The 27,809-nt window shown below is 51.1% G+C and overlaps 11 protein-coding genes across 11 annotated transcripts; 3 read left to right on the top strand and 8 right to left on the bottom strand.

Moving 5' to 3' along the window:
• Positions 1–2,465: 2,465 nt before the first annotated feature.
• On the bottom strand, positions 2,466–3,189 carry K441DRAFT_667276 (uncharacterized protein). The gene is made up of 2 exons (XM_067649804.1): positions 3,006–3,189; positions 2,466–2,957 (listed from the first exon to the last, which is right to left on the bottom strand). The coding sequence occupies exons 1-2, from the start codon at positions 3,115–3,117 to the stop codon at positions 2,737–2,739; spliced, it is 333 nt and encodes a 110-aa protein (XP_067499158.1). The 5' UTR covers positions 3,118–3,189; the 3' UTR covers positions 2,466–2,736.
• Positions 3,190–4,781: 1,592 nt separating this feature from the next.
• Positions 4,782–5,033, top strand: K441DRAFT_409391 (ankyrin; the record flags this gene model as incomplete). The annotated part of the gene is made up of 1 exon (XM_067641505.1): positions 4,782–5,033. A coding segment is annotated over one exon (252 nt), but the record flags the coding sequence as incomplete, so codon positions are not given.
• A 1,505-nt stretch (positions 5,034–6,538) lies between these two features.
• Positions 6,539–8,170, bottom strand: K441DRAFT_272550 (clathrin adaptor, mu subunit). The gene is made up of 4 exons (XM_067640888.1): positions 7,777–8,170; positions 7,623–7,714; positions 6,690–7,564; positions 6,539–6,604 (listed from the first exon to the last, which is right to left on the bottom strand). Exons 1-4 carry the CDS (start codon positions 8,111–8,113, stop codon positions 6,598–6,600), a joined length of 1,311 nt encoding a protein of 436 aa, XP_067499156.1. The 5' UTR covers positions 8,114–8,170; the 3' UTR covers positions 6,539–6,597.
• Positions 8,171–8,204: 34 nt separating this feature from the next.
• K441DRAFT_667273 (alpha subunit of succinyl-CoA ligase) lies at positions 8,205–10,013 on the bottom strand. The gene is made up of 8 exons (XM_067649803.1): positions 9,768–10,013; positions 9,684–9,712; positions 9,493–9,619; positions 9,372–9,434; positions 9,291–9,316; positions 9,159–9,241; positions 8,744–9,104; positions 8,205–8,687 (listed from the first exon to the last, which is right to left on the bottom strand). Exons 1-8 carry the CDS (start codon positions 9,926–9,928, stop codon positions 8,548–8,550), a joined length of 990 nt encoding a protein of 329 aa, XP_067499155.1. The 5' UTR covers positions 9,929–10,013; the 3' UTR covers positions 8,205–8,547.
• Positions 10,014–10,167: 154 nt separating this feature from the next.
• K441DRAFT_689865 (histone acetyltransferase) lies at positions 10,168–11,958 on the top strand (the record flags this gene model as incomplete). The annotated part of the gene is made up of 2 exons (XM_067652341.1): positions 10,168–10,471; positions 10,526–11,958. 2 exons carry the CDS (start codon positions 10,168–10,170, stop codon positions 11,956–11,958), a joined length of 1,737 nt encoding a protein of 578 aa, XP_067499154.1.
• A 1,796-nt stretch (positions 11,959–13,754) lies between these two features.
• On the bottom strand, positions 13,755–16,178 carry K441DRAFT_619083 (cytochrome P450; the record flags this gene model as incomplete). Its single annotated transcript, XM_067645858.1, has 7 exons — positions 13,755–14,297; positions 14,420–14,583; positions 14,643–14,727; positions 14,779–14,804; positions 14,859–15,182; positions 15,382–15,920; positions 15,971–16,178. The coding sequence occupies 7 exons, from the start codon at positions 16,176–16,178 to the stop codon at positions 14,132–14,134; spliced, it is 1,512 nt and encodes a 503-aa protein (XP_067499153.1). The 3' UTR covers positions 13,755–14,131.
• Positions 16,179–16,582: 404 nt separating this feature from the next.
• K441DRAFT_667268 (S-adenosyl-L-methionine-dependent methyltransferase) lies at positions 16,583–18,566 on the top strand. The gene is made up of 11 exons (XM_067649802.1): positions 16,583–16,750; positions 16,826–16,962; positions 17,017–17,058; positions 17,114–17,177; positions 17,226–17,260; positions 17,315–17,320; positions 17,387–17,596; positions 17,661–17,997; positions 18,053–18,135; positions 18,227–18,345; positions 18,484–18,566. The coding sequence occupies exons 1-10, from the start codon at positions 16,715–16,717 to the stop codon at positions 18,267–18,269; spliced, it is 993 nt and encodes a 330-aa protein (XP_067499152.1). The 5' UTR covers positions 16,583–16,714; the 3' UTR covers positions 18,270–18,345; positions 18,484–18,566.
• A 378-nt stretch (positions 18,567–18,944) lies between these two features.
• K441DRAFT_734709 (uncharacterized protein) lies at positions 18,945–20,418 on the bottom strand (the record flags this gene model as incomplete). Its single annotated transcript, XM_067654284.1, has 3 exons — positions 18,945–19,734; positions 19,785–20,009; positions 20,055–20,418. The coding sequence occupies 3 exons, from the start codon at positions 20,416–20,418 to the stop codon at positions 19,304–19,306; spliced, it is 1,020 nt and encodes a 339-aa protein (XP_067499151.1). The 3' UTR covers positions 18,945–19,303.
• A 644-nt stretch (positions 20,419–21,062) lies between these two features.
• On the bottom strand, positions 21,063–23,572 carry K441DRAFT_667266 (uncharacterized protein). Its single transcript, XM_067649801.1, has one exon. It carries the CDS (start codon positions 23,151–23,153, stop codon positions 21,393–21,395), a length of 1,761 nt encoding a protein of 586 aa, XP_067499150.1. The 5' UTR covers positions 23,154–23,572; the 3' UTR covers positions 21,063–21,392.
• Positions 23,573–24,128: 556 nt separating this feature from the next.
• K441DRAFT_272267 (uncharacterized protein) lies at positions 24,129–27,329 on the bottom strand. The gene is made up of 5 exons (XM_067640887.1): positions 27,123–27,329; positions 26,588–27,070; positions 26,353–26,537; positions 26,097–26,245; positions 24,129–26,044 (listed from the first exon to the last, which is right to left on the bottom strand). The coding sequence occupies exons 2-5, from the start codon at positions 27,003–27,005 to the stop codon at positions 24,301–24,303; spliced, it is 2,496 nt and encodes an 831-aa protein (XP_067499149.1). The 5' UTR covers positions 27,006–27,070; positions 27,123–27,329; the 3' UTR covers positions 24,129–24,300.
• K441DRAFT_667265 (uncharacterized protein) lies at positions 26,904–27,809 on the bottom strand. The gene is made up of 2 exons (XM_067649800.1): positions 27,123–27,809; positions 26,904–27,070 (listed from the first exon to the last, which is right to left on the bottom strand). The coding sequence occupies exons 1-2, from the start codon at positions 27,758–27,760 to the stop codon at positions 26,998–27,000; spliced, it is 711 nt and encodes a 236-aa protein (XP_067499148.1). The 5' UTR covers positions 27,761–27,809; the 3' UTR covers positions 26,904–26,997.

Genomic DNA, 27,809 nt, shown 5'->3' with positions numbered 1-27,809 from the left:
TTCAAATGTGTGTTCCTCTAGAAGCAACACCAGTTACTTATGCTGCCTTGATTTTGCTTTGATTAATTACATCTCTCTTAGATCTCCAAACCTTATCAGAGCGCCTCCGGTTAATGCAAGCAATGAGAGAAGCTCATTAGGCACGCTCTCATTATGTTTATCTATCTAATTACTTTCAAAGTTCGCCAACTAATACATTAGGTAAATATCGAATCAAGAATAAATCCGGAACACATTCGCTCGCCTCAGCGCCCCCGCCTAAAACCAACTCCTCGAACTCCTTTTCCCACCTCTCAGCCCGCCCTCCAAGCCCGTCAATTACAGCTTTAAACAGTAGCCGCTTCCTCCCGTCCCCTTGTGCCCTAGAAACCCTCAGATTCCTCCGCGCGAGCGCCGCTTTCCACTTCGTAACCCGAATCCGACGTAGCAACTCCACGGCCCGAAGATAGTAGACGACGTACCGACTAAAGATAACTTGTTCTTCCGTTTCCGTTAGGGGGAGACTTAGTGACCCGCAAAGACTGCAGCTGCAGCTCGGTATTTTCGCAGGGTGCTGGTGGCGTGAATCTACCGTCGTCATTGAGAGCGTTGGATATTAAGGAATCTACGGTGTATGTAAGCATGATGTACCGGACAATTATGAAGGTCAAGAGAAGGAGCATTTGGTTTGCTACGTGTGCATCATGTTCGCTGATAGTGGCTTGAGAGCAGTACGGGGATACCTGCACCGTTTATTGGTGAGTATTTGGTAGGAGCTGCTGAAGAAGCTTGCCACGCGGATTTTGAAGACGTAGGGAGTCGCAATTGAGTCAGTAGAGTCATATACTCAACTGCTTGTGGAAGTACCAGCGTCTTACCTTGTAATCGCAACAGCAATTCCGAGGATTTTTAGGAACGTCGTGGGATTTAATATCCTTTATTTACAACGTTTTGGATGCTAAACCCCCTCGGACTCCGAAAACCGAATGCTATACGGGCGCCCCCAGATCCATCTAGTCTCTTGATCAATGGAATAAGCATTATGCCACAATACCACTAGCTCGTAAGCGGAGTTTGCGTGGTGAAAGAGTATAGGAAACGTGACACGACTGACCACTACAAAGGTCATAGACTGGATCTCCCCTTGGGACGAACCTTGGTGACCACGGAGCGCACCCAACGGTTGAAAGTTCTAGGACAGCTCCCTTAATGACAGAACACGTTCTGTCACCAATGCTTTCGGAAGCCCGTGCGAAAAAAATTCATCTACCGACTGGCACATTTTAAGTGTTGTAGTCTGCATAACATCTTTAGAAGTCATTCCACCTCCCTCGCCATATCTAATCGGTCGATCGTAATGTAGTATAAGCGAGATATTGCTTGTTTGCTCTTCAGATATGTCATTTGTTATAATTGCAGTACGAGTTTGAGAGAGTCGGCTGGGTACTTGAGCAGGCGGCGCCTGGTGAGCATTCCTTTGGGTAAGTTGACTGGGGTCGTATCTTGGAGACACTGTTGGAGCCGTGGCACCCCAATCTGGTGCGTGAGAGATTTGATTTTGGTTTGGCAGTGGAGGAGCAAGATGAACATAAGTTGCAGGAGGTGCGGGAGAGCAAGAGGAGCGGGAGGAGCGGGAGGAGCGGGCGGAGCAGGAGGGGCAGGAATAGCTATTCTTCGGTTGCAGATGTGAGGCGGTGCTGTTTGCCCTTGTTCGGCCCTCTAAAACTCTAACCCTTGGCGGTCTGCTGCGGCCGTAGCTAAGTTGGGAATGCCTTGGTTATCTGGAGTTTCGTGCCCTGTGGTATCTGCAGAGGGAGATGGAGATCCCACAAACACATCTCCAGGGATGTTTCGGTGGTGAATCTTCCATGTCTTTACGAGGTTCTGAATCGGTGGCCTTTCGCTTTGGAATGGAACTTTCATACATCGAGAAATGCTGTAGCATTACCATTGTTGAGCTATGACGATCGAGCTTTGCACGGGATGAGATATCTAGCAGGGGAGTGGCGTGATTGCTAGTTTCTAGGAGGGGCACCCGAACGGGCCAGATGTCCTCCCTGCAGGTACGTACGGCATGTTTGTAAGATAACTCGGTCCCGATATTCAGACATGGGCTCGCTTATTTGAAGACTAAGCTAACAAGGGGGTACGTCTGGCAGCAGAAGTAAACAATCTCTTGGTCTCGATGTCTAAGTAGACACTACCCCAGGTTGGTTCTATCAATGCACCATACTCCATGCCGTTCATCTCCGAGCGACTTGAATTGAAACCCTGGTCTTGAACATGAAGCAATAGTAGAGGCTTCGTTCAGTCTACCTCTGGTGTTATTAATTAAAATCCACATGTGAGGACCATTCGTTAAGTGTTTACCACGTTATTTGAGTTTTATACAAACATCTAAAGTACTTCAAGACTAGCTATACATGGAGCCTTTACAATTCTTGAGGGCACAGCAATGACACCAAAATTCGAGTGGATGTCTCGGAGGCGCATAGAATATATGGTCTATTACTAATAAACTTTTGCTAATTAGTTTACCACCTTGCACAATGTTAAATATATGGATTTCGGGCTCCAGCGCGAGGCGATCCTGTTTCCTGAGCAATGGCAATTGAATATGCGAAGATCATTACGCAAAATCGTAGGATCGAACAGAACTCGAAGAAATGCCCAATTAATCCATGCCAATTGGCTAAGATCCAAGTTGCCGACTTCTAGCTCATACGCTTTCTATCATGCTTGTATAAAGTTTGACGGTCAAAAGCTAGCCGGCGTAGTTGAACGAGGTTGCCGTAGTATTGCACCGGGCGATTTCACAGGCGAGGATGCAGAAGAAGGTCGTTTTGGTACTGCGGCACGAGAATGTTGCGCTGTGACTGAGGTGGGTCTTCCTAGTAAGGCAAGAGATGTTGGAAGTCCTGCTGGATCTGAGCTTCGGATAGGCGGTGTGTCAATTATTTCATCATCAGCTTCCATTGCTAAACAAAATCAGACACGATGTTGTTATCCTAGACATGAAGGAGTACCTCTAGCCTGAAGCCTGCTACGTCGAGCCTCCCAGAAAGTAAGCGTTGCAGCAATAAGAGAAGGAACACCAAGGATCAAGGCAATAATAGCTTCAACAGAGAGAAGAGCCATTGGAAGTTGAAGTGCATGGAAAGATCGGATATGATTTTGGTACTTACATGGGTTATTAAACCAACGCTGGAGATATATCTTGCAAGAGTGTCAAACACACAGCGTACAGTGTGATAGTATTTCGGCGAGGCGTTCCACACGGCCCAATAAAGCGCTCGATCGGTCTTCGCTTCCCGGCCCAGCGCCGCCTCTAGAACAAGCCCAAAAAGACGGCATTACTTGCGCCGATCGCTCGCACGTTTAGCTAGGACGAAACGGGGACAGATTAGACGCACGCACAGGCCAAGTGGCCTCAACCCGGCTTTGCCAATTGGTCACCAGCGCATAGTTACCGCCAGGACAGTGCGACATGTCTCGGTCTTCCTTTCCCTACCCCTGTCAAAATCTCAGCTGAAAGAGAGTCGACGGGAGGCTGGTGCGCGTCATGAGTCGAAACCGCGCACTTAAATTGGCGCCCGTTTTTAGAGTCAGTAAACAAGGCTGCATCCTCTTTGAAATATTTGACGCTTTCAAACACGCGTAGGCTGGTTACATGAGTTAGAGTTGCCATTACATACATAACGGGCAGAGGCCGCAAGCGCATCTGCCGTATAAATTGTGATATTTGGCCGTTGCTGTCTTTAATATGGATTTCCTTGACTCTCAGATGTGTAACTATTTTTGCGCATAGCAATTATTTCCGCCGTGCTTTTGAAGGCTTTCGGTAACGATTAAACGGGTGATGTACTTCTCGCACCCATGTCCCACGTCTGAGCCTCCCCGGAAACGACCACGAAAAACGCACATACCGCCGCCGGGATAAAAAGAAGGGGGACCCCCCCCTGTAGGACTCCCGAACTAAGCCACATTTAGCGTCGAACAGTTAACCTGGCTTAAGAGCGAAGGACGCCACTGAGAGCGCTAATGTAGCCCTGGCTATATTAGCGCTCTCAGTGGCGTCCTTCGCACGGCCCCGAGTACCCCTGCGGACACTCCGCATTGGGCATAACGGCCTGCTAACTGCTGGACCGCCTCTTTTGCACCCGTTTCCACACTTCCTTCCCCGGTAGGACGGCAAAAAAACAGTCGCTTCTGCCCCTCCATCCCAACCCCGCGATCAAGCAACGTAGAGCCTCTATCTATACCCCTACGCTACTACGGCAGTTACCGCCTCCTTCTCTACAGGAGCTAATACACACCCCCGCATAGCGATTCCCTCACCTCGGAATTCTATTACTATGGCGGAATTAGTCAAGCCAACCCGCCTTACATGTCGCCTTAGGCCATCGAGTACCTCTGGAGTCCTTGTCACTGCTCTTGAAATGGGAAGTGCCGGTTAACCATTAAGATCTTTTCGGTCGATCTCTCTTACACATTGTGTGGGAGCAAGCCTGTGGAGGCCCCCAGATGGCCATCAGAGGCGCCCAATTTGGAAGCAAAGGCAACGGTTAAGTTACTTGATTCATATAATGCCAATGTCGACCTAAGAGACCGTGAAGGCCGATCCCCTTCGTTAATGGTCGCGAAAAATGGATGTAGGAGCTTGTTGAGCTGCTGCTAGCCCACAATGGGGTGGTCACAGCGGACTCAATGACCAAAATCGACGTGCACCGCCCTATTGAGCGGTGAAAGCTGCTATTGGCCACACGCAAAGTCGATATAGCCACGTTGACTGGAGCTACCACACACCGCTCTCCATAGCAGCCGGTGGAGGCCATGAGAAAATAGTTAAGCTGCTGTTAGCCGGCAACGGAATTGGAGTTAATCGGAAAGATCTTTTGGGGCGTACACTGTCGCTGGCAGCGGAGGAGGGCCACCAGGCGGTAGTCAAGTTGCTGTTTGACCATGGTGTTATAGTTGATGAGAGAGACGTATGGGGACACTTGCCACTTTCGTACGCGTCAAAAAATGGGCACAGGGCAATATGCCGGCTTCTTATGTATAGCTCTTATTTAGCTCTTGATTAATGGTGGATGGGTAAGAGCTAATAATCTTTAGTATTATTCGTGTATCTTGAATTTTAGGCCTCTGACAACCATTAGAAATTCTAAGATCCCTCCACCAATCCGTCTATCTCATTCTTCGGATCTTCTAACTCTTTAAAGTAGCCGGGTCTAGACTCATAGCCCTTCACCGTTGGCTTTTGGCGCGCATATTGTCTAGCCAGATTGTCGCTTGCAAATAGTCTTCTTTCAGGATCTTGAGCTACTCGGTTAGCTGCTGGCAGCGACTGGTAATGTATTCGTCATCGACGGGAGTCGGCGGAGTTATTGTGATATTTGGGGTATGAAGTATGATAATGGATAAGACCTTGGGGGTGATAGCATGGCTTTAAGTGAGTATGCTGGTATAATGAAAGTGTACAGTGTATGAGATGTGGAGTAGAATATTTCAGAGCTAGAAATTTTAGGAAGAGATGAAGAAATCCTCTTCATGTGACGTCAAATTGTTCTCACCAACTGCTTGCATGGCTATGAGTCACTTGGGAGGGCTTATCAACATCCCGCTCATTATTCACCTAGTGCACAGCTTTTCAGGTTCTCACCAACCGAAATCAATTAACAGACCCAGCCAGCCAGTTTCAGCAAGCTTTCACAGTCCTACCCTGTCTCCAACTTTCCATTAGGCACAGGTCCCTCAACCCCCGCACCTCATCCTCCAAACTCTTAATCCTCTTCTCCAGCTCCTCAACCGCCTCCCCCACCAGATGCCTATCCCTCACCGGACCCGCAGGGTCCGCCTGAGTACAGCTCCACATTTTCCTCTTCTTGGCACATGCAAGCTTCCTCTTGGCCTCGTCAAGCCGCGGCAGGAGCGTCTCTTGCCCGGCTCTTGGCTCTTGGCTCACCTTACCTGTTCCGCAATTTGCTCAGATAGAGATGCTAGGTCGCGGGATTTGACGGGTGTGAGGGCGGTGTAGGGGTTGTGGGATGCATTTTCGAGCTTGCGGAGTTGGATATTAAGGGCGCGAATCGTGGGTTGAATGTTAGAGGTTGGAGTACCGGAGGGCATATCGCTCCTCTAATGAGATAATTGAGGAGAGAAATGATGACTAGCGTTAGTCGTGAGTGTAAGAAACTCAAGCTGTGCTGCCGAAGAGGTCTAGTGATATAATTTTAATATCTAAATGAAAGAACTACACCTCTAGGTTTATTCATTGTTGGAAGATGTTGAATATATTAAGAAAAAAGTTGGATTTGGAGGTTATGACGAAGATGAGTTGTGTGGAAAAGGCTCCACTATTAAAGCAACCAAAAAGGCTTTTGGACTTGTCATATGCATTCACTGAATATGACGTCTTGAACACGAGGAAGCTTCTGGAGCGCGCCGACTCTACCTGCAGATCAATAAAATATGTGTTGCGAAGTGATGGATTTGCGTAGACATGAATAATATTCATAGGTAACTCCTACGAGATGCAGCTAGAAAAGACGCCCAGATATGCCGAATGTACTATACACGCTTTCATAAACTCATGAAAACCAGGAAGCACTGGTGAAATCAGAATCTAAAAAGTAGTTAGCAAATAATTGCCGGGGAAGGCTGGATATAGGTCTTTTGTTCTATGCGAAGAAAGAATAATGAGCACATACCGTATCTCATAATTACCTGCGCGAGTCATGTATCGCACCCATTTAACACTACTATAATTACTCTTCTCAAATACCTTCAAATACCGCACTAATAGGCCCGAACTTGTGAACATGAGTAATGAGAAATTAAGGCTCAATGGTGGCCGACTCCATGCTTTCTGGTTCGTCATACTCGTCAAGGTCGCTTCGGCACTCAACACAAATTCGCTCTGGCCTGTAAAGCGTGGAATCTTCCAGACAATATTATTGTGCTCGGGTTCGTATTTCGCTTTCCCTTGTGATGTACGCTCCGTAATGCGGGCAGTGTTCAGAGGAGTTGGAATGCGTACAACAACGTTGGTTGCGAATAGTTTGCTCCCATAGTTGGCGCGGATAGCTATGCTGTATTCGACTTTTGTCTTGCCAACCTCGTTTACGATTGCGTGGACCTTGAATGGCAGATTCACATTCTCTGTTGCTCGATATTGCATCAACTCAAACTCGCCGTCCGGAGGTATGAAGGAGATGGTTCGGTCTGTATCAAATTTTCCCAGCTTCACGCACTGATGGAATTGACAATCTTCTAATGTGACACTCCCAGCTGCAGCACGAGTTGCTTTTGTTCCAGCCCTGTTCCCCGATGGTTGTTGCAGGTTGTCCTCCCCAAGAGTAAGACGGTCGTTGAGTCCAAATTTGCATTCAGGGGTCCCCGATAGATAGGCCCGCATAACAATTTGGCCATTGACATCAGCGCGAAGGACAGTGCCAGTTGCAGACATGAGAAGGTTGACGTCTTCGATAACGTCGACAAAAGCTTCGTTTTTGCGATACTTGATGTCTGCTCGCCGCCAGGAGAGAGCGCCGGTGGCCTGCATTGTGATCTTGGACGAATCCTCCTGTGTGCGATTTAGCTATCAGTACCCTAAGGCTATCCCTAGCATAGATGTAGCGCACCATTGCCCTCTCCGACTTGACTCCTTCTGTCGTGATGTACATCTTGAGTGTGTCTGTCTCTGTGTTCTGAGGGTATCCAAAGTCAAGAATTTCTGGATAAAATTAGCTCAAAGATCAAACAGTTATACAGATATTCGTAGTATTGTCTTCGCACCATCTAACAGCTCATATACAAGAACAAAATTATTCTTCACAGCCTCCTCATCAAACTTCCCAAAATACGCCTTCCCTAGCCCAACCAAGCGGTATAGGAACTCGAAGACGAGGGCAGCATTCGCATTGCTCTTCGTAACAGCGACTAAATAGATATTCTCATGTTTAACATGGCTGAAGGTCGTAGAACCGAGTGTTAGGATAGGTGAGCGGACTTGGGCGTTGGAAATGACCTGAATGCGGAAGACGTCGGCAAGTCGCGGGCGGCAGTCATTGCGAAAAGCACGAAAAATAAGGTTCTCGCCCTTCTGATTGAAGATTAAGATGCCGGAGAGCATGATGCCGGCGAGGGAGCGGTAGAAGTTGGATTGCGGTGCTGGCGGGTGGTGGGCAATAATGGCAGGGTTCATCTCCGCGTCGGCTGCGCAAGGGCCATGCTCTAGCTTCATGGATAGAGGAGCTTCTTGATATTCGTTCTGCCAGAGCTATCTAAACGTTTTCCAGACCATTCTCATGGCATTGCTCAGAAGGATTCTTCCAGTACAATGCACCTGATTCCTGCGCGGTCGCAGACCGTACAAGTTGCTCTAAATGACTAAATGTACAAGGACGGAACTGATGTCGTGAGGTAGATAATGCATGATACAGTCAAACATTCGCTCGGGCCGCCGTAACGATCTGTTAAAGGCAAAGCAATAGCGCCAGCAAACCAAAAACGGTAATTCCCAGAGCCCTTCATCATCTCTTCATTCTTATACCCCCTCTATTGCAACTATACCAAGTCCCGCTTCACAAACTCGCTGTACAAGGTCTTACCAAGGGAGGCAGGGCTACGCTCGACGACAACGCCTGCAGCCTCAAGAGCGTTTATTTTAGAGTTGGCGTCTCCCTTCCCTCCGCTAACAATAGCACCTAGTCCAGTGTCAGCATATAAAGCTCGTATCTTAACACGAGAGTTCAGTACGTACCAGCGTGGCCCATTCGCCTTCCAGGCGGCGCCGAAATACCAGCGATGAAGCTGACAACAGGCTTATTTTGGGTATTATATTTCTTCAGGAAATCTGCCGCATCCTCTTCCGCTGAACCGCCAATTTCACCAATCATGATGATTCCGTCCGTCTCTTCGTCCTCTAGGAAGACCTTAAAGCAGTCGATGAAATTGGTGCCAGAGAAAGGGTCACCTCCAATGCCGACAACAAGAGATTGCCCAAGGCCAACTTGTGTGGTCTGATTGACGGCTTCGTAGGTAAGAGTACCGGAACGAGAGACGATACCAACGCGGCCACGTTTGTGGATAAAACCTGGCATGATGCCAATTTTACATTGACCCTGATAAATATGTTAGTAGCTTGTACCAGTGGAATTTGCAACTCTAAAACTTACCGGTGCAATGATACCTGGGCAGTTCGGTCCGACCATTCGCGTCTTATTCTGCGACTTAAGCATATCCGTAATGCGAACCATATCTGAGAAAGTCAGCATCTATGTCAATATTTGGAGGTATTCTATTTTTACCATGTTGTGGAATGCCTTCCGTGATCCTATATTATGCTATTAGCCTCCGTTCAATTTTAGATAGAATACCTCTGCGCCTACGCTACGACTAATGGAATTTCTGCTGCAAGTGCTTCCTCAATACTTTTCGCCGCAAGAGGTGGTCTAATGTCCCGTCAGTTATACTGTCACTACCACAAATCATGCTTGTAATGCTCTGTACGGTACAAAGATAGCTGAGGCGGTAGCTCCGGTCTCCTTGACTGCATCGGACACAGTCGCAAAGACAGGCTTGCCTAAGTGTTCTTGTCCAGCCTTTTTGGGGTTTGTGCCTCCGACGACATTGGTACCTATTGTTGAGGGTTAATTGGTGCTCTCTGCGTTATCAAAAGCGCATCTGAGTGGGTCGCATACCGTACTCGATTGCTTGCTGGGCGTGGAACCTGGGTGCGTATTAGCTTCACTGCCACATCCAAAGCCTGAAAAGATACCACTCACGATCCCTGCTTTCCAGTAAAGCCTTGATATATGACTTTCGTGTCGCTGTTGATGCGGAGGTTCTTAATGGTCTGGGCGTATTGCGAGGACGCCGTGGCATAACCTTGCCGACATGCGGCTTTTTGTAGAGCAGAGCTTAGAGGACGCCGAATTGCCTGCATTGTGACAGTATACCTGCCACAAAAGCAGACCTGGAGGGGGGAAATGGGACGATCGAGAATTCGGCTTAATGGATGGGATGAGGAGGTGCGAGGTCAGCGGCGCTTCTCCGGGAAGTCTCGCGAAAGTTTTGGAGATGTAAAGCTTTGAGAGTCACAACCCGAGGGTATTGACCATGCACCACCCATGACAGTCTCAATATCCCCGAAACGGCCTATAGATATTCTTGTACAAAATCGAGATGGCTACCGTAACCCTGACTGAGACTAGGACTAAGAACCGACTACCAAAAAATGTTAAGCTCCCACCAGAGAACGAGCGATATATGCGGGCATGCGCCGATATTGCTAGTGCCCTCATCCAGGACTATGAGGCACAGGCAGATGGCTCTAAGCCAAAGAAAGACCTAAATTTAAATGCTCTTCGAGGGCAAATAGCAAAAAAGCATTATCTCAAGACCCAACCACCACTGACTGCAATTATTGCGGCAGTGCCAGAACACTATAAAAAATATATTCTTCCAAAGCTAATCGCAAAACCAATACGTACGAATGGCACTTAAGAGATAAATGCATATATTATATTAATGATTTTGGCAGGAACCTCTTCGGGCATCGCTGTCGTGGCAGTAATGTGCAAACCCCACCGATGCCCGCACATATCATACACGGGAAACATATGTGTATACTGCCCTGGAGGACCGGACTCTGACTTTGAATACTCAACCCAATCCTATACCGGCTATGAGCCGACCTCTATGCGCGCCATCCGTGCTCGCTACGATCCCTACGAGCAAGCTCGTGGACGGGTCGATCAGATTAAAGCTTTGGGCCATAGCGTTGATAAAGTCGAGTACATTATAATGGGTGGCACGTTCATGTCTCTCCCAGAGAGTTACCGGGATGAATTCATTTCACAGTTACATAATGCCCTTAGCGGGTACCAAACCAGCAATGTGGACGAAGCTGTTGCAGCAGGTGAGATGAGCAATATTAAGTGTGTAGGCATAACCATCGAGACCCGGCCCGACTATTGTCTTGACCAACATCTAAGCGCTATGCTACGATACGGCTGTACACGCCTCGAAATCGGCGTGCAATCCCTCTACGAAGATGTTGCGCGGGACACCAACCGCGGGCACACAGTCGCAGCGGTTGCGCAAACCTTCTGCTTAGCCAAAGATGCTGGCTTTAAGGTCGTTAGCCACATGATGCCCGACCTGCCCAATGTTGGCATGGAGCGCGACCTCGATCAATTTGTCGAGTACTTCTCCAACCCCGCTTTCCGCACTGATGGCCTGAAAATATACCCGACACTCGTCATCCGTGGCACAGGCCTGTACGAGCTGTGGCGCACCGGCCGCTACAAGAACTACACGCCGAACGCGCTTATCGACCTCGTTGCCCGCATCCTCGCCCTTGTCCCACCCTGGACCCGTATCTACCGTGTGCAGCGCGACATCCCGATGCCACTAGTCACCGCCGGCGTTGAGAACGGTAATCTGCGCGAGTTGGCGCTGGCGCGTATGAAGGATTTTGGGACAACGTGTCGAGATGTGCGTACTCGTGAAGTTGGGATCAATGAAGTCAAGAACAAGATTCGGCCTTCGCAGGTTGAACTCGTGCGGCGGGACTACGTAGCTAACGGGGGTTGGGAGACATTCTTGGCATATGAAGATCCTAAACAGGATATCCTGATTGCCTTGCTGCGTCTCCGTCAATGCAGCAAGACGCATACCTTCCGGCCAGAGTTGACGGGACAGCCGACGAGTCTTGTGAGGGAGTTGCACGTGTATGGTTCTGCTGTACCAGTGCATGCGCGTGATCCGAAGAAATTCCAGCATCAAGGTTATGGAACATTGCTTATGGAGGAGGCGGAGAGGATCGCAAGGGATGAGCATGGTAGTCAGAAGATTGCGGTTATCTCAGGGGTTGGGGTCAGGAGTTATTATGCAAAATTAGGGTATTTCCTTGACGGGCCGTACATGAGTAAGATGCTGGAGCAAAGTGCGGATGGCAGCGATGAAGAATGATAATTATGGTATATGGATTTTATGATGATATGGCGTTCCGCATTACTAGCGTTCCGTTTATATACAGGCAAAGCATAGGCTTCGTATGGAGCCGGGGAAATGGTACGAAGCACACAGGGCTGGGAGCAATTAAAAGGATAGAGATTAGCTGATAGCATATTTGTATAGTCTAATTTTCTGGCTTCAAGACCTCATGAGAAATGACATCCGCCTAGGCTTAACAAAGAGCTGAACAACAGGCACACATACCACACAATAATCCACCTACAGACAAACCAGAGTGTACAGAACTGAATCCGGGGCATGCGCCTGCTAGGAAATAATATCTACAAGTTCCCATCCAGCAACCATATGAACGCCATATCACTGATCGTGTACCACCCACTTGGGAAGCTTCTGTAGTTCCATATTAGATTGGAACCCTTTTTGGCCAGCTTTCTCTTCCTACTATCACAAATGACAGGTTATGATAGTGTTATCGCGCCCCGCCGACTCTCTCTGATATGTAGCCATGCTTGGCTGGCGCAGAAAACGAGGAAACCCTAAAAATCAAAAGGTTGTTAGTTTGATATTGCTTGAAGTGATCAATTATCTAACCCCAAAGGTTCGAGTGGAACAATTGGACATACAGCGTATACAGCAACAGCACCAAAAACAGCCGCGGCGACTGCACCACCATCTTCAGGATCCTTTTTGGAGCCCATCATTATGTGATTATTTGTCTAGAGCACAGATACATTAGTTCATGTCGTTGTTGCATGGCTCGACGTTGTGAAAATGTCGGATGGGGGTGGGGGCTCTATGGCGGCGTAGTAGGTATCATACCTTGAATAGGGCGCCGATGATGGATAAAATGACGATTGCGAACATAGACACGACAATGCTAGTAGAGAGTTAGCAACATCAGTATAGACACATGGTAATTTGAGGATGATAACGCATACCATGTCCATGCATTCACAGCAGACACGACGGGTTTCATGGTAGGCGAGCTTATCGGAGATTTGAGGATGCGGTGGCGACGATCTAGGAGTGTAGGTATCGAGGTGCGTAGGCTTCCAGGATATCGTGTCTAATAAGAAAACGCGCTGAATGAATCCAACAAGGTTTCTCGGTAGGATGTGGATTGCGTAGTTGAGTCTGGTGATGATGAAGCCTAGAGGTGATGTTGAGGTGCTGAATGTCTCGGACTAAGATCGGCCCGTGTGAGTGCAGGTTGACTCTCACCTTTCTCTGCACATCATCCATGAACACGTGCGAGTCATAAAGAATTAAAGCTCATGTTTACTTTTTAAGAAACAGAAATTTCCCACATACTCAAAGCAGGGCCTAAGGACCTCGAAACGTTACAGTAAGCGCGAATTAGCAAATATTGTATAACTAGATGGTCGGTCCTGCTCCAGACAAATCTGTAACATATTCCATCAGATTCTCAGGATACTTAGCAGCTAGGAGACCTTACCTACACTTCTAGGACTGGGAATAGGTATAACCCCAAGTGTGTAGAAATCTGGTTGTAATAGTCATTTCAATATGACTTCGCTAGATTAAAGCTTATAAGCAATTCCTAGAAAACGGAAGGAAGATCTAAGTCGTATACATGTGCGGATTACGGAAAATTACTAATTAATCTTCGCTCTATATATTATAGGTTCGGGGAAAACGGAGCCGAATTTCGACGGGTTGATCCCGTTTGACGTACTCTACAAGCGAAACGTTCGGGCATTTCCACAACACGAGGATATCCTTATATTATAAAACCACCACCTAATTTTATACAATAATTATATCGCTTAAGGTCTCTTAAATGCTTAATAAGTCCTTACTATGTACTTAGACTATTAATCTATACCTACTATAGTAGCGCGGAGCCTGACTTAAAGCCTTTAGTATCGCATTACTACTTCTACTTTAGGTAATTTCTAGAGGTGCTAGAGGCTTATATAATAGCTTAATTACCTCCTTATAAGACTCTCTCTTTAGGTAATATCCTTGACTATTAATACTGAACACCATTCGCTGCACTACAAGAACCACGGAATCAAGACAAGAGGGCCAATATCGCTCTCTCGTTATGTCAGATCGTTCGAACGATCACAGATATACCATGTGCGGTATCATAACCTTTATATCCATGCATATTATACCTTACTCTGTTCTTAACACCCAGCTATTATGTCTCCGCTGCAACGGCCTTAAACCACTTCTTCCCTTCAATCTGGTATGACGAGAAGAAGTCCTCAAAGACCATATCCTCATCCGTCGTCTCATGGACCTTGAGGTTGCCAAACCGGTGGAAGAACGTACCCAGCGTAATATAAAGCTCAGCGTATGCCAACCTACACAACAGACGTGTTAGCAGGGCTATAGGACTCTAATTGCTCAAGTCCATGATGCCAATGGCTTATTAGGTTGGGTATATATATATATATGTACGTATGTGTGTGTGTGAGTGACTTACGGCATCCCCACACAGACCCGGCTGCCGCCACCAAAAGGCATCATGTGATTATCCAGCCTCCTATACGCGACCGGATCCAGCCAGCGTGTAGGGTCGAACTTCATCGCGTCGGGGAAGATTTCCTCGTTACGCTGCATAATCCAAGAGCTCATGCTAACGATTGTCTGTGAGGATATATGCATGAGTGAGTGGTGTGCTAGGAATGAGGGGTAAGGGAACGCACGCCTGCAGGGAGAAAGTGTCCGTTGAAAGTGGCGCCGGGTTGGGGGACTACTCGCGGGAGGCGACCGGGGACGCCAAAGGAGAGGCTATCAATCTTAGCGTGTTGAGGGTTCGAATGGGATCAGAGTTAAACATACCGTAGGCTTTCTTTGACTACGCCCGTCTGTTGCAGCCGTCAGCCCAAGTTGCGCGACCAAGACACTTAAGCACAACGTACCAAATACGGCAGTCTCTCAAGCGTGGCAAAGTTAAGCTTAGCATCAGGGCCCGGAAAAGCGGCATGCAGCTCCTTTCTAAGCGCGGAGTAGATCTCCTGGTTGCCGATAACTTTATAGCACGCAACGGTCATTGCGTTGCCCGTGGTGTCGGCGGCGGCAGCCAGGATGGAGTAGACTTCGTCCTTGAGCTCGTGTGCCGGAGGGGCGGGCCAGCCGTCTTGTTTTTCTGGGTCGAGGAGCTCAGAGAAAATAGTTGGGCGAGTAGTGCCGAGTTTGCCGGCATTCATGCGAGCTTTCACGTCGGAGAGTTGCTTGACGGCTTCCTGTGGTTGGTGAGGGAGGAGTCAGTGGAATGTGTTTGGATAAGACGTCAAAAGGTGAGTTGAGCATGACCTCGATTGACCGCCGCATAGAATTGGGAGAGACGTCTAGATATACAGAGGATGGTGTGAAGCTTCATGTTGCAAGTAACAAGTCAAACTGATTCGGCCTGAATCTTGACATAAACTAGGCGGAACGTACCATTTGTAGGGTTGTTACTTGCCGCATTGCCCCGCCCATGTAGTAGGCGGCCGAGGGCGGGATCTTCAGAGTGACATCGCGCATGAGGGGGAACTGTTGGAAAAAGTACATGGCCGGGCCAAGACCGCGGACCATTCTGAAGAAATGGGCGCCCAGGTCCGGCGAGTCGAGGAGGTCGTACGACTTATCGAAGGCGTATTCGGTAATAACGTCAACGGAGACGCAGCGGAAGGCGTGGTGCAGGTCGACTGGCTGCTTAGCGGCGATGCTGGCACGGGTGAGGGCGATGACCTTGTTGGCCTTGCTGTGGACGACATCTTCAAGTTCGAGCACCATTTTGCGCGAGAACATGGGGTTCAGGCGGGCGCGCTTGCGCTTGTGGATCTCGTTGGAGGCCGTCGTGTGGGTCGCGTTCGGGATACACAGCGCGCCGTAGTAGACGGGGCTCTTGGTGTATTTGGAGCCGACATGGTAGATGGTCTCGAAGTGTTGTTGGTCGCTGAGGTGAATCTCATTGGGCTGAATGCGGACAATTGGGCCTAGGTTGTTAGAATAAACTGGTTGGGGCAGCGAGGCGTGTTCAACGCACCGTATTTTTTGTGCAGGCGCTCGATCTCGAGGTAGTAGCGGCTGTTGTAGTAGGACTGGTAGAGGGTGGTTACGGCGGGGAGGAAAGGGCCAGGGGTCTTGGCCAGTGGGTGGAAGAAGCGGCGGTAGGCTATCTGCGCCGCCACGTACCCAACCGTGAGGGCGGCAACGGCGACCAGGAAGGCCGGATGTGCCACATGAGCGAGCATTGAGGACTGCATCGCGGGCAATTGGCATTGTGGTGTTGTGTTTCGGCCGCGGATCGACTCGCTCTAGAAATCAGCGGCGGGGGGTCCTGTTGGTGCGGGGTAGGTCCTGGAATGGCACGTCATCTTTTCCCTGTCTGTACCGCGCCAAATGCGTGGGGGGCTGCAACTCACCTGCAAATCGGCTGTTCTGAGAAGCGGGAACCAAGCATGATCCTGTTGCGCACGGACGAGAACCTGTGCCGGGCGCCCCCCCACGTCCCGTCCGCCGTGCCCGTTGAAAGTTGAAAAGAGAAGACACAGCTTCAGCTTTCAAACAGCTCTTTCCGCTGGCTTTGGGACTGCACTCTTTCCCTCCTCCTCCACCCCCTTCCCCTCAAAGCCTTGGATGTCTACTCTGATCCTTTCGTCTAAGCAGCTTCTCTCGGCTGCAGGTCGTGTCTTGTTACCGTCCTCCCAACGGCGAATTGCCGTAGAAGCAACCTGCACCATCAACTGATTCCCGACCGTTGGGCTAAGGTTTGCCCGCCTCCGTCTCTATGGCGCAAAACGAACAGGAAATCCACATTCCCGTTGTGCGTACCGTAGTCCTCACTCCCTAGACAGGATAACTATTGTGGGCACACTGACCAACTTCCCAAATCGAGTAGGCCTCCGAGGACGACTCGAACGACTCCGCATATGGCGATGACGTCCTTAGCGACACCACGAGCGTCGCCTCTTCGATCCATCGCCATCGGTACGAGCACGGCCGGCGGTACCACAAGTATCGCGAGGGGGAATACTGGTATCTCACTGCTGCACCAAGATTTGCCTTGCTGTTACTAACACGGTTTATAAGGGGACCCAATGACGATATACAAAACGACCAGCTAGACATTGCGTTCGCATCCCGCGCATCAGCTCTGGCTGACCGAAACACTAACCATCGACGGCAGGCATCACATGTTACAGCTTCTCCTCGACGACAATCTCTACTTAGCCCCCATCACAAGTCCGCGAGTAAGGAACCCATCATCCGCAAGTGTGCGTCGCTTACTCTGCGCCCAGCGTGTATTAGACATCGGCACGGGAACAGGCATCTGGTATGGCTCCGACCCAACGACCCTGACGTGCACCCGCCCACTGACAAACGCCAGGGCAATGTGCGCGCCATGNTATCCGTAACTCCCCAATTCACGGACGCCCTGAATCTAACCCCATGGCATCAGCGACCTCGCCGACGAGCACCCCGCCGCCGAAGTCACAGGCATCGACCTCTCACCAATCCAGCCCGAATTCCTGCCGCCAAACTGCAAGTTCGAGATCGACGACTGCTGCTTGAACTGGACGTTCCCGCTCAACCACTTCGACCTGATCCACATCCGGTGTCTGTACGGCAGCGTGGCCGACTGGCCGCGCCTGTACAAGGAAGTATACAAGTACGTCGCGTCCACGTCCATGCAATCTCCCAACCGCTGAACTACTAACACACAACCCACGCAGCCACCTTGAGCCCGGCGGTTGGCTCAACCAGCTCGAAATGGACATCCAGTTCAAGTCCGACGACGGGACTTGCCCGCCCGACAACATCCTATCACAATGGTCGAGCACCTTCATCTCAGCCGGCGAAGCCTCCGGCAAGACCTTTAAGATCGCTGAACGCGCAAAGCCCTTCATCACGGCCGCAGGGTTTGATAACGTCGTCCAGACACGGTACAAAGTCCCCCTGGGAGGATGGAGCAGCGACCCTAAGCTGAGGGAACTGGGGCGGTGGAACCTGCTGCACTGCTACCAGGGCGCTGAGGGGTGGGGGCTTTTTTTGCTGACACGGGTCCTGGAAGTGAGTGCCTGTGGGATGCAGTGAGTCTCCTTGAGCGGCGCTGACGAGTGCTCAGTGGAGTCTCGCTGAGGCAAATGTTTTCATCGCCAAGTTCAAGGACGGGCTCAAGGACAGGAAGACGCATGCGTATTACGAAGTGTGAGTGTACCTTTTATCGCTGCTGTCACCTCCACAACCTCCTCCCAGCATCCTCATACCATGTACAGGCCCACCTGACAGCCATTACCAGGACGGTCGTCTATGGCCAGAAGCCAGGAAATCCGCCGGACTGAAATGTACGTGCGAGAGTGTAGATATTCACTCGCTAGATGGGAAATGGCGAAAAAATTAAGAATATCACAGTCTAAGGTGCGTTATGCTAGCTATCTACTGTGGTTTCACCTGACACTTTTCTCTTCTAAAGACTCGGCCCTATAGAGTTAAACCATAAGATATACGATAAGAAACTACTCTCGATTATTAGATATTTTAAATAATAGTGTCTAGAACTTAAAGGATCGATCCCAACCGGCCGTAAGAACTCACGCTCGAGCAATCCCAGTCGGTTAATGAGCATCCCCGCATCCGCCAGCTTGTTATACAGCGGGAGAAGTGGAAACGCCGCTTCGCAGGCACAGTTACGAAACAGCCTGGTTACCGAATCCTCAGCGGTGAGATCGTTAGTGAGAGGCTACGGGAACCGCACTCCTAGAGTAACTTCAAGAGACGTGGGATCTAGGACACCCGGTCAATGGGGTCGAGCTGCAGCTCTCCGGACTCAAGTCCGACCAGGACGCGAAGACCACCTTGGACTTGGCCGAGGTGCTTGGTCGAGACAATGATGACACTGCCAGGAACGACCTTGGAAGAGGAGTTTCGCCGGCGCAATGCTCCCATTAATGTAGTCGCTGCCTACTGCAAGTTCCAGGAAGGGGGAGCTACTGCCTGATCACGTGGGAGGCTACCTACTAGAAAAGCGAGTCCAATCCCGGCCAAAGAGGCCTGGCATCAAGCATTCGACATTGCAAAGCTATCAGTCTACCAGGAGAAGAGACACGATTTGTTTTCTCTGTCCAGGCAACCAAAATTTGCCAATGAGCAAGCGTATCCATTCTTTTAACACTTCCGGTGACCTAAGCAAGCATTTCCGACGGAAGCACATATCCAATCTCAAGGAGGGTGAAGAGATCATATGCAATCTTTGTAAGATCTCACTGCAACACAAAATTCTTTTTCGAAATCATGCTGTGAAGATACATGGAACTATTTCATAGGACCTGGTTGACGATCGCCCAAACATGTTCTCAGGAGGCAGAACACATTTGATTTAAGCTTTGAAAGTACTGATATCAAGTCCGCATAGCTGATCCTCAAGACTTCTGAAAGATGCCTCAATTGATTCTTTAATGCCGATATGGGCAGGCAATTCACCCCTATCATAATAAGGATAATCACCCCTAGAACCATACCATCCTTCTGTCTGACCAATTGTATCACACAAAGTCGGAACCTTCATTTGGTGAATCTGCCCACTCAAGGCGCAAAATGAAATACCAGTGAATGGTGGAGCAGGCGGTGGCCATAGCCCAATGCTGATGGAACTCTTAATAAGCGCTCCTAGCACCATTGCATCACACTTAAAGGCGTTATCGCCGCTACGTGGACAGCGAGGGGTTGAGTTCTGATAATTTGTGATGAGGTCTGTGAGCATAGAGATAGCACTTGCGATCACTCCCTGCCTCTTATTCTCGATTGCATCTACAATAGTTAGTATAATGTGAAGTTCAGACCACCCCCAAAGAACGTACCAAGAACTGCAGGTGGGATTGGAAGGTCCTCAGTCCATATTGTCCCACCGCTCTCTCTCTCCATGATCCGCGTCATAAGCTTGAATTTATCTGACTGCCCAAAGACCCAGAAAATACAGAGCCAATGAATCAAATCCGCAGTTAGACTTGCTGGGACCTCCCGGCTTAAAGCTTGAACCCAACCATCGGAGAACACTTCCACTACTTCCTGCAGCTGATATTTATCTACCAGAATCGATATCTGTATCAACAATTCAAAGTCAATCTTACGTGGAACTTTTCTTGTATGCCCGTGAATCACGTCCAGGAGAATCGAGAAAGCGACCGGGTCATCATCTGGAAGGGGGAGCTCCAAGTAACCTGCAGATCGAAGTGTTTGACCTTCGTTGAAACGACCTTGAAGCATGGCTCCAAACACCGACGAGGCGAGGACTAAGTGCTTTGATGACACGAGCATGCGGACATGCATCGGAGTGCTCTCAATTACGCTCTCTGTAGTGGTAGTGCGTTCCGAAGTCTGATCATCTTCTAGGTGACTCCTCATGATCAAGGTAATATCCCCATTCGGGTCGAATGTGCGGTCTTCCATTCTGATTGTATGACTAACAATCCCGCGCTCGATTACAAAATGCATGCTTGAAGTTGCCTCGGGGCCAGACCTTCTTCCGAGGTTTTGCTTGGCGCGAAGCCGTTTTCAGCCTTGACAAGAAGGTAATTAATTGCCGGAATAAGCTTATTTTGCTAATGGTGGGTGTTGGTGGTGATGGCTTAATGAGATGATAAAAATATAATGATTGGAAGCAAACACGGCGGAAGAGAATGGCGATGTGCTTCGCTGTCAGCAGGAATAATTCTCTCCGGACATGTCATACAACTCCAGTAGTTGCTCGTCAAGAAAAAAGGCTTCGGTGATAATATCGTGGATGTGCTAAAAGCCTTGTATCCCTTACACGCTGGTTTGCGTCCTACCGTTATTGATAAGAACCAACCAATTAAATCAATTAAATAACGCTATACGGTGCTCTGCACGGACCACTTGACCTTAGGACGTAAGCGTGTTAAGGGATAAAAATACATACAGCCCTACTGTAAGGGGCTGTCACTAAGGGGAAGAGGAAGATATACTGACGGACCAGCCTCCTGTGCAGGAAGACATAAAAGAATGCAAGCCTGTGTGCCAAAACCGTCTGCATTTGCACCGAACTTTCTGCGAGCGAAAGTACAGCCAATTCAATGCCAGATATGGGTACATATCCATTTTAGGAACAAGAATATATATTCTCCAAGAAATTATCTAAACAATCTAGGCATACATCCCGTCCGTTTTCTGATGCTAGACTCCAAGGGAGCGTTCTACGCTCATGAAAATGCATCCAATTCTTGCCCGTCGTCGCCGTGAAAGATAAAAAGAACCAAGGACAGCGAGTCCGATGCGTTCCAATCTAGCATGAAAGCAACAAATCCGAAAAAGCCGACCATCCAACTCCCTTTATCCCAAAACCGTAAAACCCATCAGCGTCAACATCAGCCGTCAGTATCAGTATCAGTATCAGTATCAACATTATCATCACCCATCATCACTCTCCTCATCCGTCATAATCGTCATCATCACAACCCACCCAACCCCCACGGCCCGTTCACCAAATCCAAGCACCCCTCCACCGCGCCCTCCAACTCCTGCACTCTCCGCTTCAACGCGCCATTCTGCTCCCGCTCCTTCGCCAGCCGCCCCCAAACCGCACTCTGCGCCCCACCTTCACAGTTCGCGCAACCCCACCCGCGACCCTCGACCTCATGCGCCAAGCCCGCACGCACCTTATCGTACGTCGAGCGGCGCTGCATCGGGCGGGGGCGCGGCGCGGTGATAGGCGTGCGTTCGCGTTCGCGTTCACGTTCGCGCTCGCGCTCCCTCTCGCGCTCCTCCGGATCCGCCACCGAGCCCGCCGACGACAGCGCCGTCCCAACCGGCGAGACCGCGCCCTGGCCGCGCGAAAACACGCTCCCGGCCTCGCTCTCGCCCTCGCTCTCGAAGCCCGAGTCGCTGACGCAGCTCCCCGCGCCGCTGACGCGCTTGGCGGCCCGCGGCGTCTCGCGCTCCTCCTCCGCGCACACCACCACGGGCTCGCGCGCTAGCGGCGAGTGCGCGCACGACCGGCACGCCGGACCCCTGACCAAGGCCACGCTCCTCTTCCTGCGCTCCTCGTCCTCGCGCCTGCCCTCCCTCTCCCTGCGCACTTCGGCCGCTAGCCGCGCCATCTGCGCGTCCTGCTCGATGGCGCGGGCGGCGGAGTCCGCGAGCTGGGTCTTGAGGCAGCGGACGCGGGTGTCCGCCTCGTCGAGCTCGTCGGCGAGGGCGGACTGCTCGGCGCGGGCATCGGCGAGGGCGGTGGAGAGGGTGCGGTAGGAGGTTTGGTAGCGGGAGAGGAGGGCTTCGGCGGTGCTGAGGAGGTCGTGGAAGGAGGAGGGCGCGAGGGGGTCGATGGCGTCGTGGGGGAAGAGGGCGTGGGGGATGGAGAGGGTGAGGAGGGGGTCGGTGGGGTTGTGGTAGTTTGTTGTTGATGGGGTGGTTGTGCTGGTGGTGGGTTGGGAAGGGGTGGAGGGCTTGTTGGCGTTTAGGAGCCAGGAGAATTTGCTGGTGGGGTTAGAGGTGCCGGAGGTGGTGGGACGCTTTGCGGCTATGGGTGCGGCTGGGACGGTCGTGGTGGTAATGCGGGTCCCTGGCGGAGGGCGGGTTAGGGTGTGGGTTGGCATGGCGATAGTGTCTTCGGTCTCCTCGTGCTGCTCTTCGTCTTCGTCTTCTTCGTCGTCGGTGTGGTCGGCGTGGTCTTTTGTAGGGGACGGCGGAGCGACACCCACGGCGACGGGTGCGGAGGACCCGTTGAACCAGTCGCTGAAGATCTTGGTGCCACGCAGCTTCGCTTGGCCTGCGTGTGCTTCTGCGTCAGAAGTAGCAGTGGTGGCGGCGCTGCGGGAGGGTATGAAGCTCGCGAGAGACTTTGTCGGCGAGTGGAATGATGTCTTGGAGGTTTGTTGTAGCGACGATGCAGCTCTGGTCACTAGCGGTCTGCAGTTCTCGAAGAATGTATCCGTCAAAGACCTCTGGTGGCCGCGTGTCGCAGAATTGTAGTCATCCAGGGGCGAGGCAGGCTCCGGGTCATAGTGGGTTGAGGTAAGTGCGGAGGGTGGTGGTGCGAGGTGAATATCTTCGAAGACGACTTCGTCAAAAGATCCCCTGACGGAGGGCGGGTTCTGCCTTAGCGGGTGTGGTCTCGACTCTCCTCGTAGAGAGCAGAGGGTTGCATGAGAGGCCTGGGGTGGAAGCGGCGGTGGTGGTTGCCAACGGGCGGCATGGGGTGGATTGTTAAACATGGTTCCTTTCTGTATAGGTTGTCTGGATGTCGAATGTCCGTGTGGAATGCTTGCGCTGTGCGACACAGCGGTTCCACTGGGGATCCAAGGGATGGTCTCTCTCAGAGGCATACAGTGTCTAGTCCCCTCCAGTTGCTGGTTATACCGTGGTCGTGGCTGCGAAACGCAATATCGACGTCTCTGCTATACTGACTCCCTAGGAATTCCTTGCTAGAGCGGCGTGTCGTATCGATAGCTGATAGGCGTAGCTATGGGCGATTGTAGTGAGAGTGCAGTGCAAGTGGCAATTGCTTTGAAAGTGTGGAGGAGGTAGGTGGGAGGTGGAAGAGAGGAATTGAAGTGGGAGACAGCAGTTGCAGTAGATGCAGTAGTGAGCTGCACGCTGAAGGTTTGACATAGCTGTTTTATGGTGGTTGGCGTGGTTGGGCGTGCAGAAAAGTGGGATGGCTCGGGATGGCTGGGGTTGGCTGGCAGCTTGGGTGGCTGGTTTAGCTGCTGGCAGGGGCTTGAAAACCAAGGGAAAGTCGCCGCTCGACCCTTGACCACCGCGACAACGAAACGTCATCTACTTCTACCAAGGCATTTACCTATTCAATGAAACACAAGAACTTCTGCGATCAACATATCAAATACCGTGGGAATACAGAAGAGCTATCGCGAAGCCTGCGCCGTGTGTTCGCATGCTGCACGCGCCACCAGTCCCATCACACAAACCCTTGTTTACCGCCAGTTCCACATCTACACCGACAGAATCCTAAGAAACATAAACTCTCCCCTTTGCGCAATCCTAGAAATTGGACTTGAGCAAAGAGTATATCTACTTGATATCTCGAAATCAATATATTGACGCGGGAATATCCTCTCTCGGCTCCATACCTCACGCTCCACGTAGCTCGGCACTCAGCCCCGCAGCATTCATTTCTTACGGCTATATCAATCACGGACACCACGTGGAGGGGAGGGACTAGCCACATATCCTCTCCAGATATCGCCATGCTGATTTTCTTTTTTTGACTTCTGCCGTGCCAATTCTCTTCTTTGACTTTTGCATGCTAACTACGTCTGAACCATCGCCCGGGCTGATCATGCCTACCCATCATCATGCTCAATCCGATCCCTCAGCATCAATTATACATTAGTACTCCCTTCACAATCTCCCAAGTCCTCCCTTCCTCTTCCCCTTCCTCCACGTCCTGAACATCCCCAAATACGCGAGCCACAACACCCCGCCCGTCAGACACATTGGCGCCGCCACCGCCCAAAACACCCACTGCGTGTCACTCATATTGCGAATATCAGACGTATTCATGCCTAGAATGCTCGCCAGCGTGGTCAGTGGCAGGAAGAACACCGTCACCGTCGTGAACGTCATGGCGGCCCTCTCCTGGCGGTCCTTGTTGACGTCGATTATGCGCAGGTGCCACGACTCCAGGTCCGTGGTGCGCCGGCTCATCTCAGCAAAGTTCTGCAGCATCTCCTCCGTCTGGTGTAGCAGGAACTCGACTACCGACGACTCGCGGCCCTGGGGCGGCGGCGGCGGCGTCGAAGCGGGGGACAGGGAAGACGCGGAGATAGACGCCGTTTCGCCTTCGCTGATGCTGTCGTCCAGCGCCACGAGCACGCGCTGCTGGTCTTCGAGCTGCGCGATTACGGTCTCGAGCTGCTCTTTTAGGATCGAGAATGTGTTTTGGTATTTGCGGCTTAGTGGCTTGTCGCGCACGTGTTGGGTCCGCGCGGTGTTAGCTGCGTGAACCCAACAAGGAACGGAAGAGCAAGTGAAGTAGACTAGACTCACGAGGCTTTGCAAGTATTCCCAGTAGAACGATGTTAACCGGTGTCTGTCCGGGATCAGCGGGCCCTGGTTATCCTGCAGCAATTGCCCCAAAAGTAAGGACGTGATACCGAGCGGCAGCACCGCTTCCATATCATGAATATTGACAGTCTGAAGCCGCTCGATCATCTTCACCCTCCCCTGCAGCAGCCGCTCCTTGCATCTACGGATGTGGCTCACGGAGTGGGACGAGTACTCGGTAGTGAACATGATGAAGTACATGAGACATAGCATCCAGGCCTGGATGAACTCGTGCGGCACCGTCGTGACGTAGTCGCGCGCGTCCCTGCCGGAGAACAGCTCCAGCTTGATCTCGTTCGTCACGCGCGCCAGGCTAGATATGTCCCTGACGACGACGTCGAACTGGCCGCGCGCTCTCTTGATGCCCTGCGCTCGGATGATGCGGTCCAGCGCGCCCCAGTACTTCAGCGTCACCACGTTCTCGTACCGCAGCGGGAAGAAGAACTCGAAGATGTCCCGCGCCGCTCGCGCGAAGGCGATCTTCCGGTTGTATTCTCGCTGGTACCGCGAGTCCTGGTCGCGCAGCGCTTTTAGCTGTTCGATCGAGGCTTCGACATCGTAGGTGGTTTTCGTGGGACATTGCGCGTAGCTCTCGCTTTCCATCAGCCGTGAGTTCTTGGTCGAGAGGTATTTGTTCACCTCGGCCAAGTCGTTCCGTAGAACCTGTTCGTTCACTTGGAATTGCCGCGCAGTGGTCCCAGTTCCCGGCCCGGCAGTCGAAGTTTGAGTAGTTACTTGAGGAACGCTTCCTGCGTCGAAATCAGTCGCCAGCACGGTAAAGACGTGAAAACCCTCAGCAGTAAGTGACACTGCCGATGATTTTCGGTCTCCGGATGCATTTCCTGGGGCTGGCTGTTCAGTCGGAGTTGTTCCGGCTAGTGAGAGTTCTGGGACATGTAGCTGAGTGAGCGGAGACTCTGTCTGTGTCTCCTCGTCGGTTTTAGAGTATTGAAAGAGCCCTTCTGGGGTGCTTCCAACATCTTCCTCGGACTCATTATCTGAGCCTTCGTAATCCACATCTGCGTCATCATCGCGAGCCCTACCAGAGTCAGCATTTGATTGTGGTTTTATGTAGTAAACAATGACTATACTTCTTGCTCAAAACTAATCGAATTGAGGTCTTCTTAGCAATGGATATAATGCGAGGCCAATCGTCAACGTCTAATGCTATATCTTTGTATTTGATCTCCCAACCATCCGCCAGGTTGAACCCCAAGGTCACAAAATTTGCGGCGAATTCCTGGCAGAGGTATTAGTATCACTGAAGAATTAATGAAGGGCCCACAGTGCTATGGCCGGTAGGTAACCTGGCTCGTTAGAATGGTGTATACATTGAAAACGACTCACCGCCCATGTCTCACAATCCTCAAGAGGCAACAGCCAGACCTTGATACCGCCGTCTGACACTTGGATAACCGGAGCTCGCTCTCCTGTCAACGGATGAGCAGGATCGGCTGGAGGAAGAGTTATGATATCTATGAGCTTGCCCGGCAAATCAGGTATAGCTCTGCGAGCGCACGATACGATAAGACCTGCACAGTCAGCCAAGTAGTTCAACATATGCACAAGTGAAGCGTCCTACTATCTCCAAGCACCAAACACCAAAGTTGTGCCACCTGGAAGAATTCTCCCTGCGCAGTGAAACCCGTCGCGAAGAAATGGGGTTTTATATCAGTGTCATCGCCACCCTCCTTCGAAGATGACGAAGTGTTGGTGGTCCCGAGGAAGAAGTAAGGAATAGACAGCCACCGAACGATTTGCGTTTTCAGTCTCTTGGATCGAGGGCCTTCATAGACGGTTGTCTGAATCGTCTCTTCGAAGTACTCAGGTTCCACATAGTTGCCCTTCATGCCCGGTGGCATACGTAAAGATGTGTCTGATTTCTCCCGCGCGGACTTCAGAATTGAATTGATGCTCACCCTTTCCTCAGCTTCTAGATAGGGACATCGTAGCACACAATCCTGAATCAGCTCAGTTAACGGTGCTCTAATATTAATCATCGTTCAAAACGCAAGCTTGACCAACCATATAAGCACCAAAATTCATAGTAGGGTTCTCAACATGTCTAGCAAAGCTTGTGAGCCCCAATCCAGACACGCTCATGCCAGAATACTCACATCCAATGAAACAACGCCTTCATCGACTCCGCCTGCCCCGGCCTCCTCTCAGGCGCAACCACCAGCTGCGCCGTCAAATTCCCCGTCCGAAACAAATCCCCTTCATACCGCGACCTCAAAACCCGATACGTAGCCGGATGGCTGCCATGACTCGACTTGAGACTCCCAGCCGGCGACGGACTGCGGCCACCACCCAGCCCGCCAGTCGCCTGCTGCTCGCCAAGCCCCAGCAGCGAGTCCTTCCCCAGCAGCTCCTTCTTCTTCAACTCGAGCGTGAAGCTATTATAGCTCGAATCCGATTCCTCACCATCGTCCAGCTCGACCTCCTGCGAAAAGTCCAGCGGCTCTGCCCGCCGGCCCTTCAAGCCCTGCTTGCGCCTGCCCCGGCCCCTTGGCGTCGCCGCCGGACTGAACGTAAACTCCTTCCTGCCGCCCGCACGCTTTGCCGGCGCCCCAGCGACTCCTCCTGCTGCTGCGGCGGCGGCGGAAGATGCTATGTACGGGACCTGCAGCGTGGAGTCCGGCAGCGTGGTGATGCGGGCGGGTGCGCTCTTGCGCGTCACGCGCGTCGTGTTACCGCGCTGGTCGACGAAGCGGCGCGGCGCGCGCACCGGGTTGACGGCATTAGTCGAGTGCATGGTCTCCTAAGGATAAGCTTCTGCCGTGCGGGCTTGGGCCCAACCCGTT

Source organism: Cenococcum geophilum, assembly GCF_001692895.1.
Source record: "Cenococcum geophilum 1.58 unplaced genomic scaffold K441scaffold_54, whole genome shotgun sequence".
Taxonomy (NCBI): Eukaryota; Fungi; Ascomycota; class Dothideomycetes; order Gloniales; family Gloniaceae; genus Cenococcum; species Cenococcum geophilum.
The sequence above is the reverse complement of the archived record's forward strand: the minus strand, read 5'-3'. Positions and strand labels throughout refer to the sequence as shown.

What these genes read in the sequence shown, in the direction of transcription:
- K441DRAFT_272267 (XM_067640887.1), bottom strand. Translation starts at nt 27,005, where the DNA reads ATGATTAATATTAGAGCACCGTTAACTGAGCTGATTCAGGATTGTGTG. An exon ending in GTGTTTGGTGCTTGGAGATA is followed by an intron (nt 26,538 to 26,587) that starts GTAGGACGCTTC and finishes CTGACTGTGCAG; the next exon opens with GTCTTATCGTATCGTGCGCT. An exon ending in AGGATTGTGAGACATGGGCG is followed by an intron (nt 26,246 to 26,352) that starts GTGAGTCGTTTT and finishes TACCTCTGCCAG; the next exon opens with GAATTCGCCGCAAATTTTGT.
- K441DRAFT_667265 (XM_067649800.1), bottom strand. Translation starts at nt 27,760, where the DNA reads ATGCACTCGACTAATGCCGTCAACCCGGTGCGCGCGCCGCGCCGCTTC. An exon ending in AAGGCGTTGTTTCATTGGAT is followed by an intron (nt 27,071 to 27,122) that starts GTGAGTATTCTG and finishes AAGCTTTGCTAG; the next exon opens with ACATGTTGAGAACCCTACTA.
- K441DRAFT_272550 (XM_067640888.1), bottom strand. Translation starts at nt 8,113, where the DNA reads ATGCTCTCCGGCATCTTAATCTTCAATCAGAAGGGCGAGAACCTTATT. An exon ending in TGTATATGAGCTGTTAGATG is followed by an intron (nt 7,715 to 7,776) that starts GTGCGAAGACAA and finishes AATTTTATCCAG; the next exon opens with AAATTCTTGACTTTGGATAC. An exon ending in TCAAGTCGGAGAGGGCAATG is followed by an intron (nt 7,565 to 7,622) that starts GTGCGCTACATC and finishes AATCGCACACAG; the next exon opens with GAGGATTCGTCCAAGATCAC.
- K441DRAFT_667276 (XM_067649804.1), bottom strand. Translation starts at nt 3,117, where the DNA reads ATGGCTCTTCTCTCTGTTGAAGCTATTATTGCCTTGATCCTTGGTGTT. An exon ending in TAGCAGGCTTCAGGCTAGAG is followed by an intron (nt 2,958 to 3,005) that starts GTACTCCTTCAT and finishes GATTTTGTTTAG; the next exon opens with CAATGGAAGCTGATGATGAA.
- K441DRAFT_667266 (XM_067649801.1), bottom strand. Translation starts at nt 23,153, where the DNA reads ATGTTTAACAATCCACCCCATGCCGCCCGTTGGCAACCACCACCGCCG.
- K441DRAFT_667273 (XM_067649803.1), bottom strand. Translation starts at nt 9,928, where the DNA reads ATGCAGGCAATTCGGCGTCCTCTAAGCTCTGCTCTACAAAAAGCCGCA. An exon ending in GAAATTCCATTAGTCGTAGC is followed by an intron (nt 9,317 to 9,371) that starts GTAGGCGCAGAG and finishes AGCATAATATAG; the next exon opens with GATCACGGAAGGCATTCCAC. An exon ending in GCCCAGGTATCATTGCACCG is followed by an intron (nt 9,105 to 9,158) that starts GTAAGTTTTAGA and finishes CATATTTATCAG; the next exon opens with GGTCAATGTAAAATTGGCAT.
- K441DRAFT_667268 (XM_067649802.1), top strand. Translation starts at nt 16,715, where the DNA reads ATGGCGCAAAACGAACAGGAAATCCACATTCCCGTT. An exon ending in CTGTACAAGGAAGTATACAA is followed by an intron (nt 17,597 to 17,660) that starts GTACGTCGCGTC and finishes CAACCCACGCAG; the next exon opens with CCACCTTGAGCCCGGCGGTT. An exon ending in ACGCATGCGTATTACGAAGT is followed by an intron (nt 18,136 to 18,226) that starts GTGAGTGTACCT and finishes AGCCATTACCAG; the next exon opens with GACGGTCGTCTATGGCCAGA.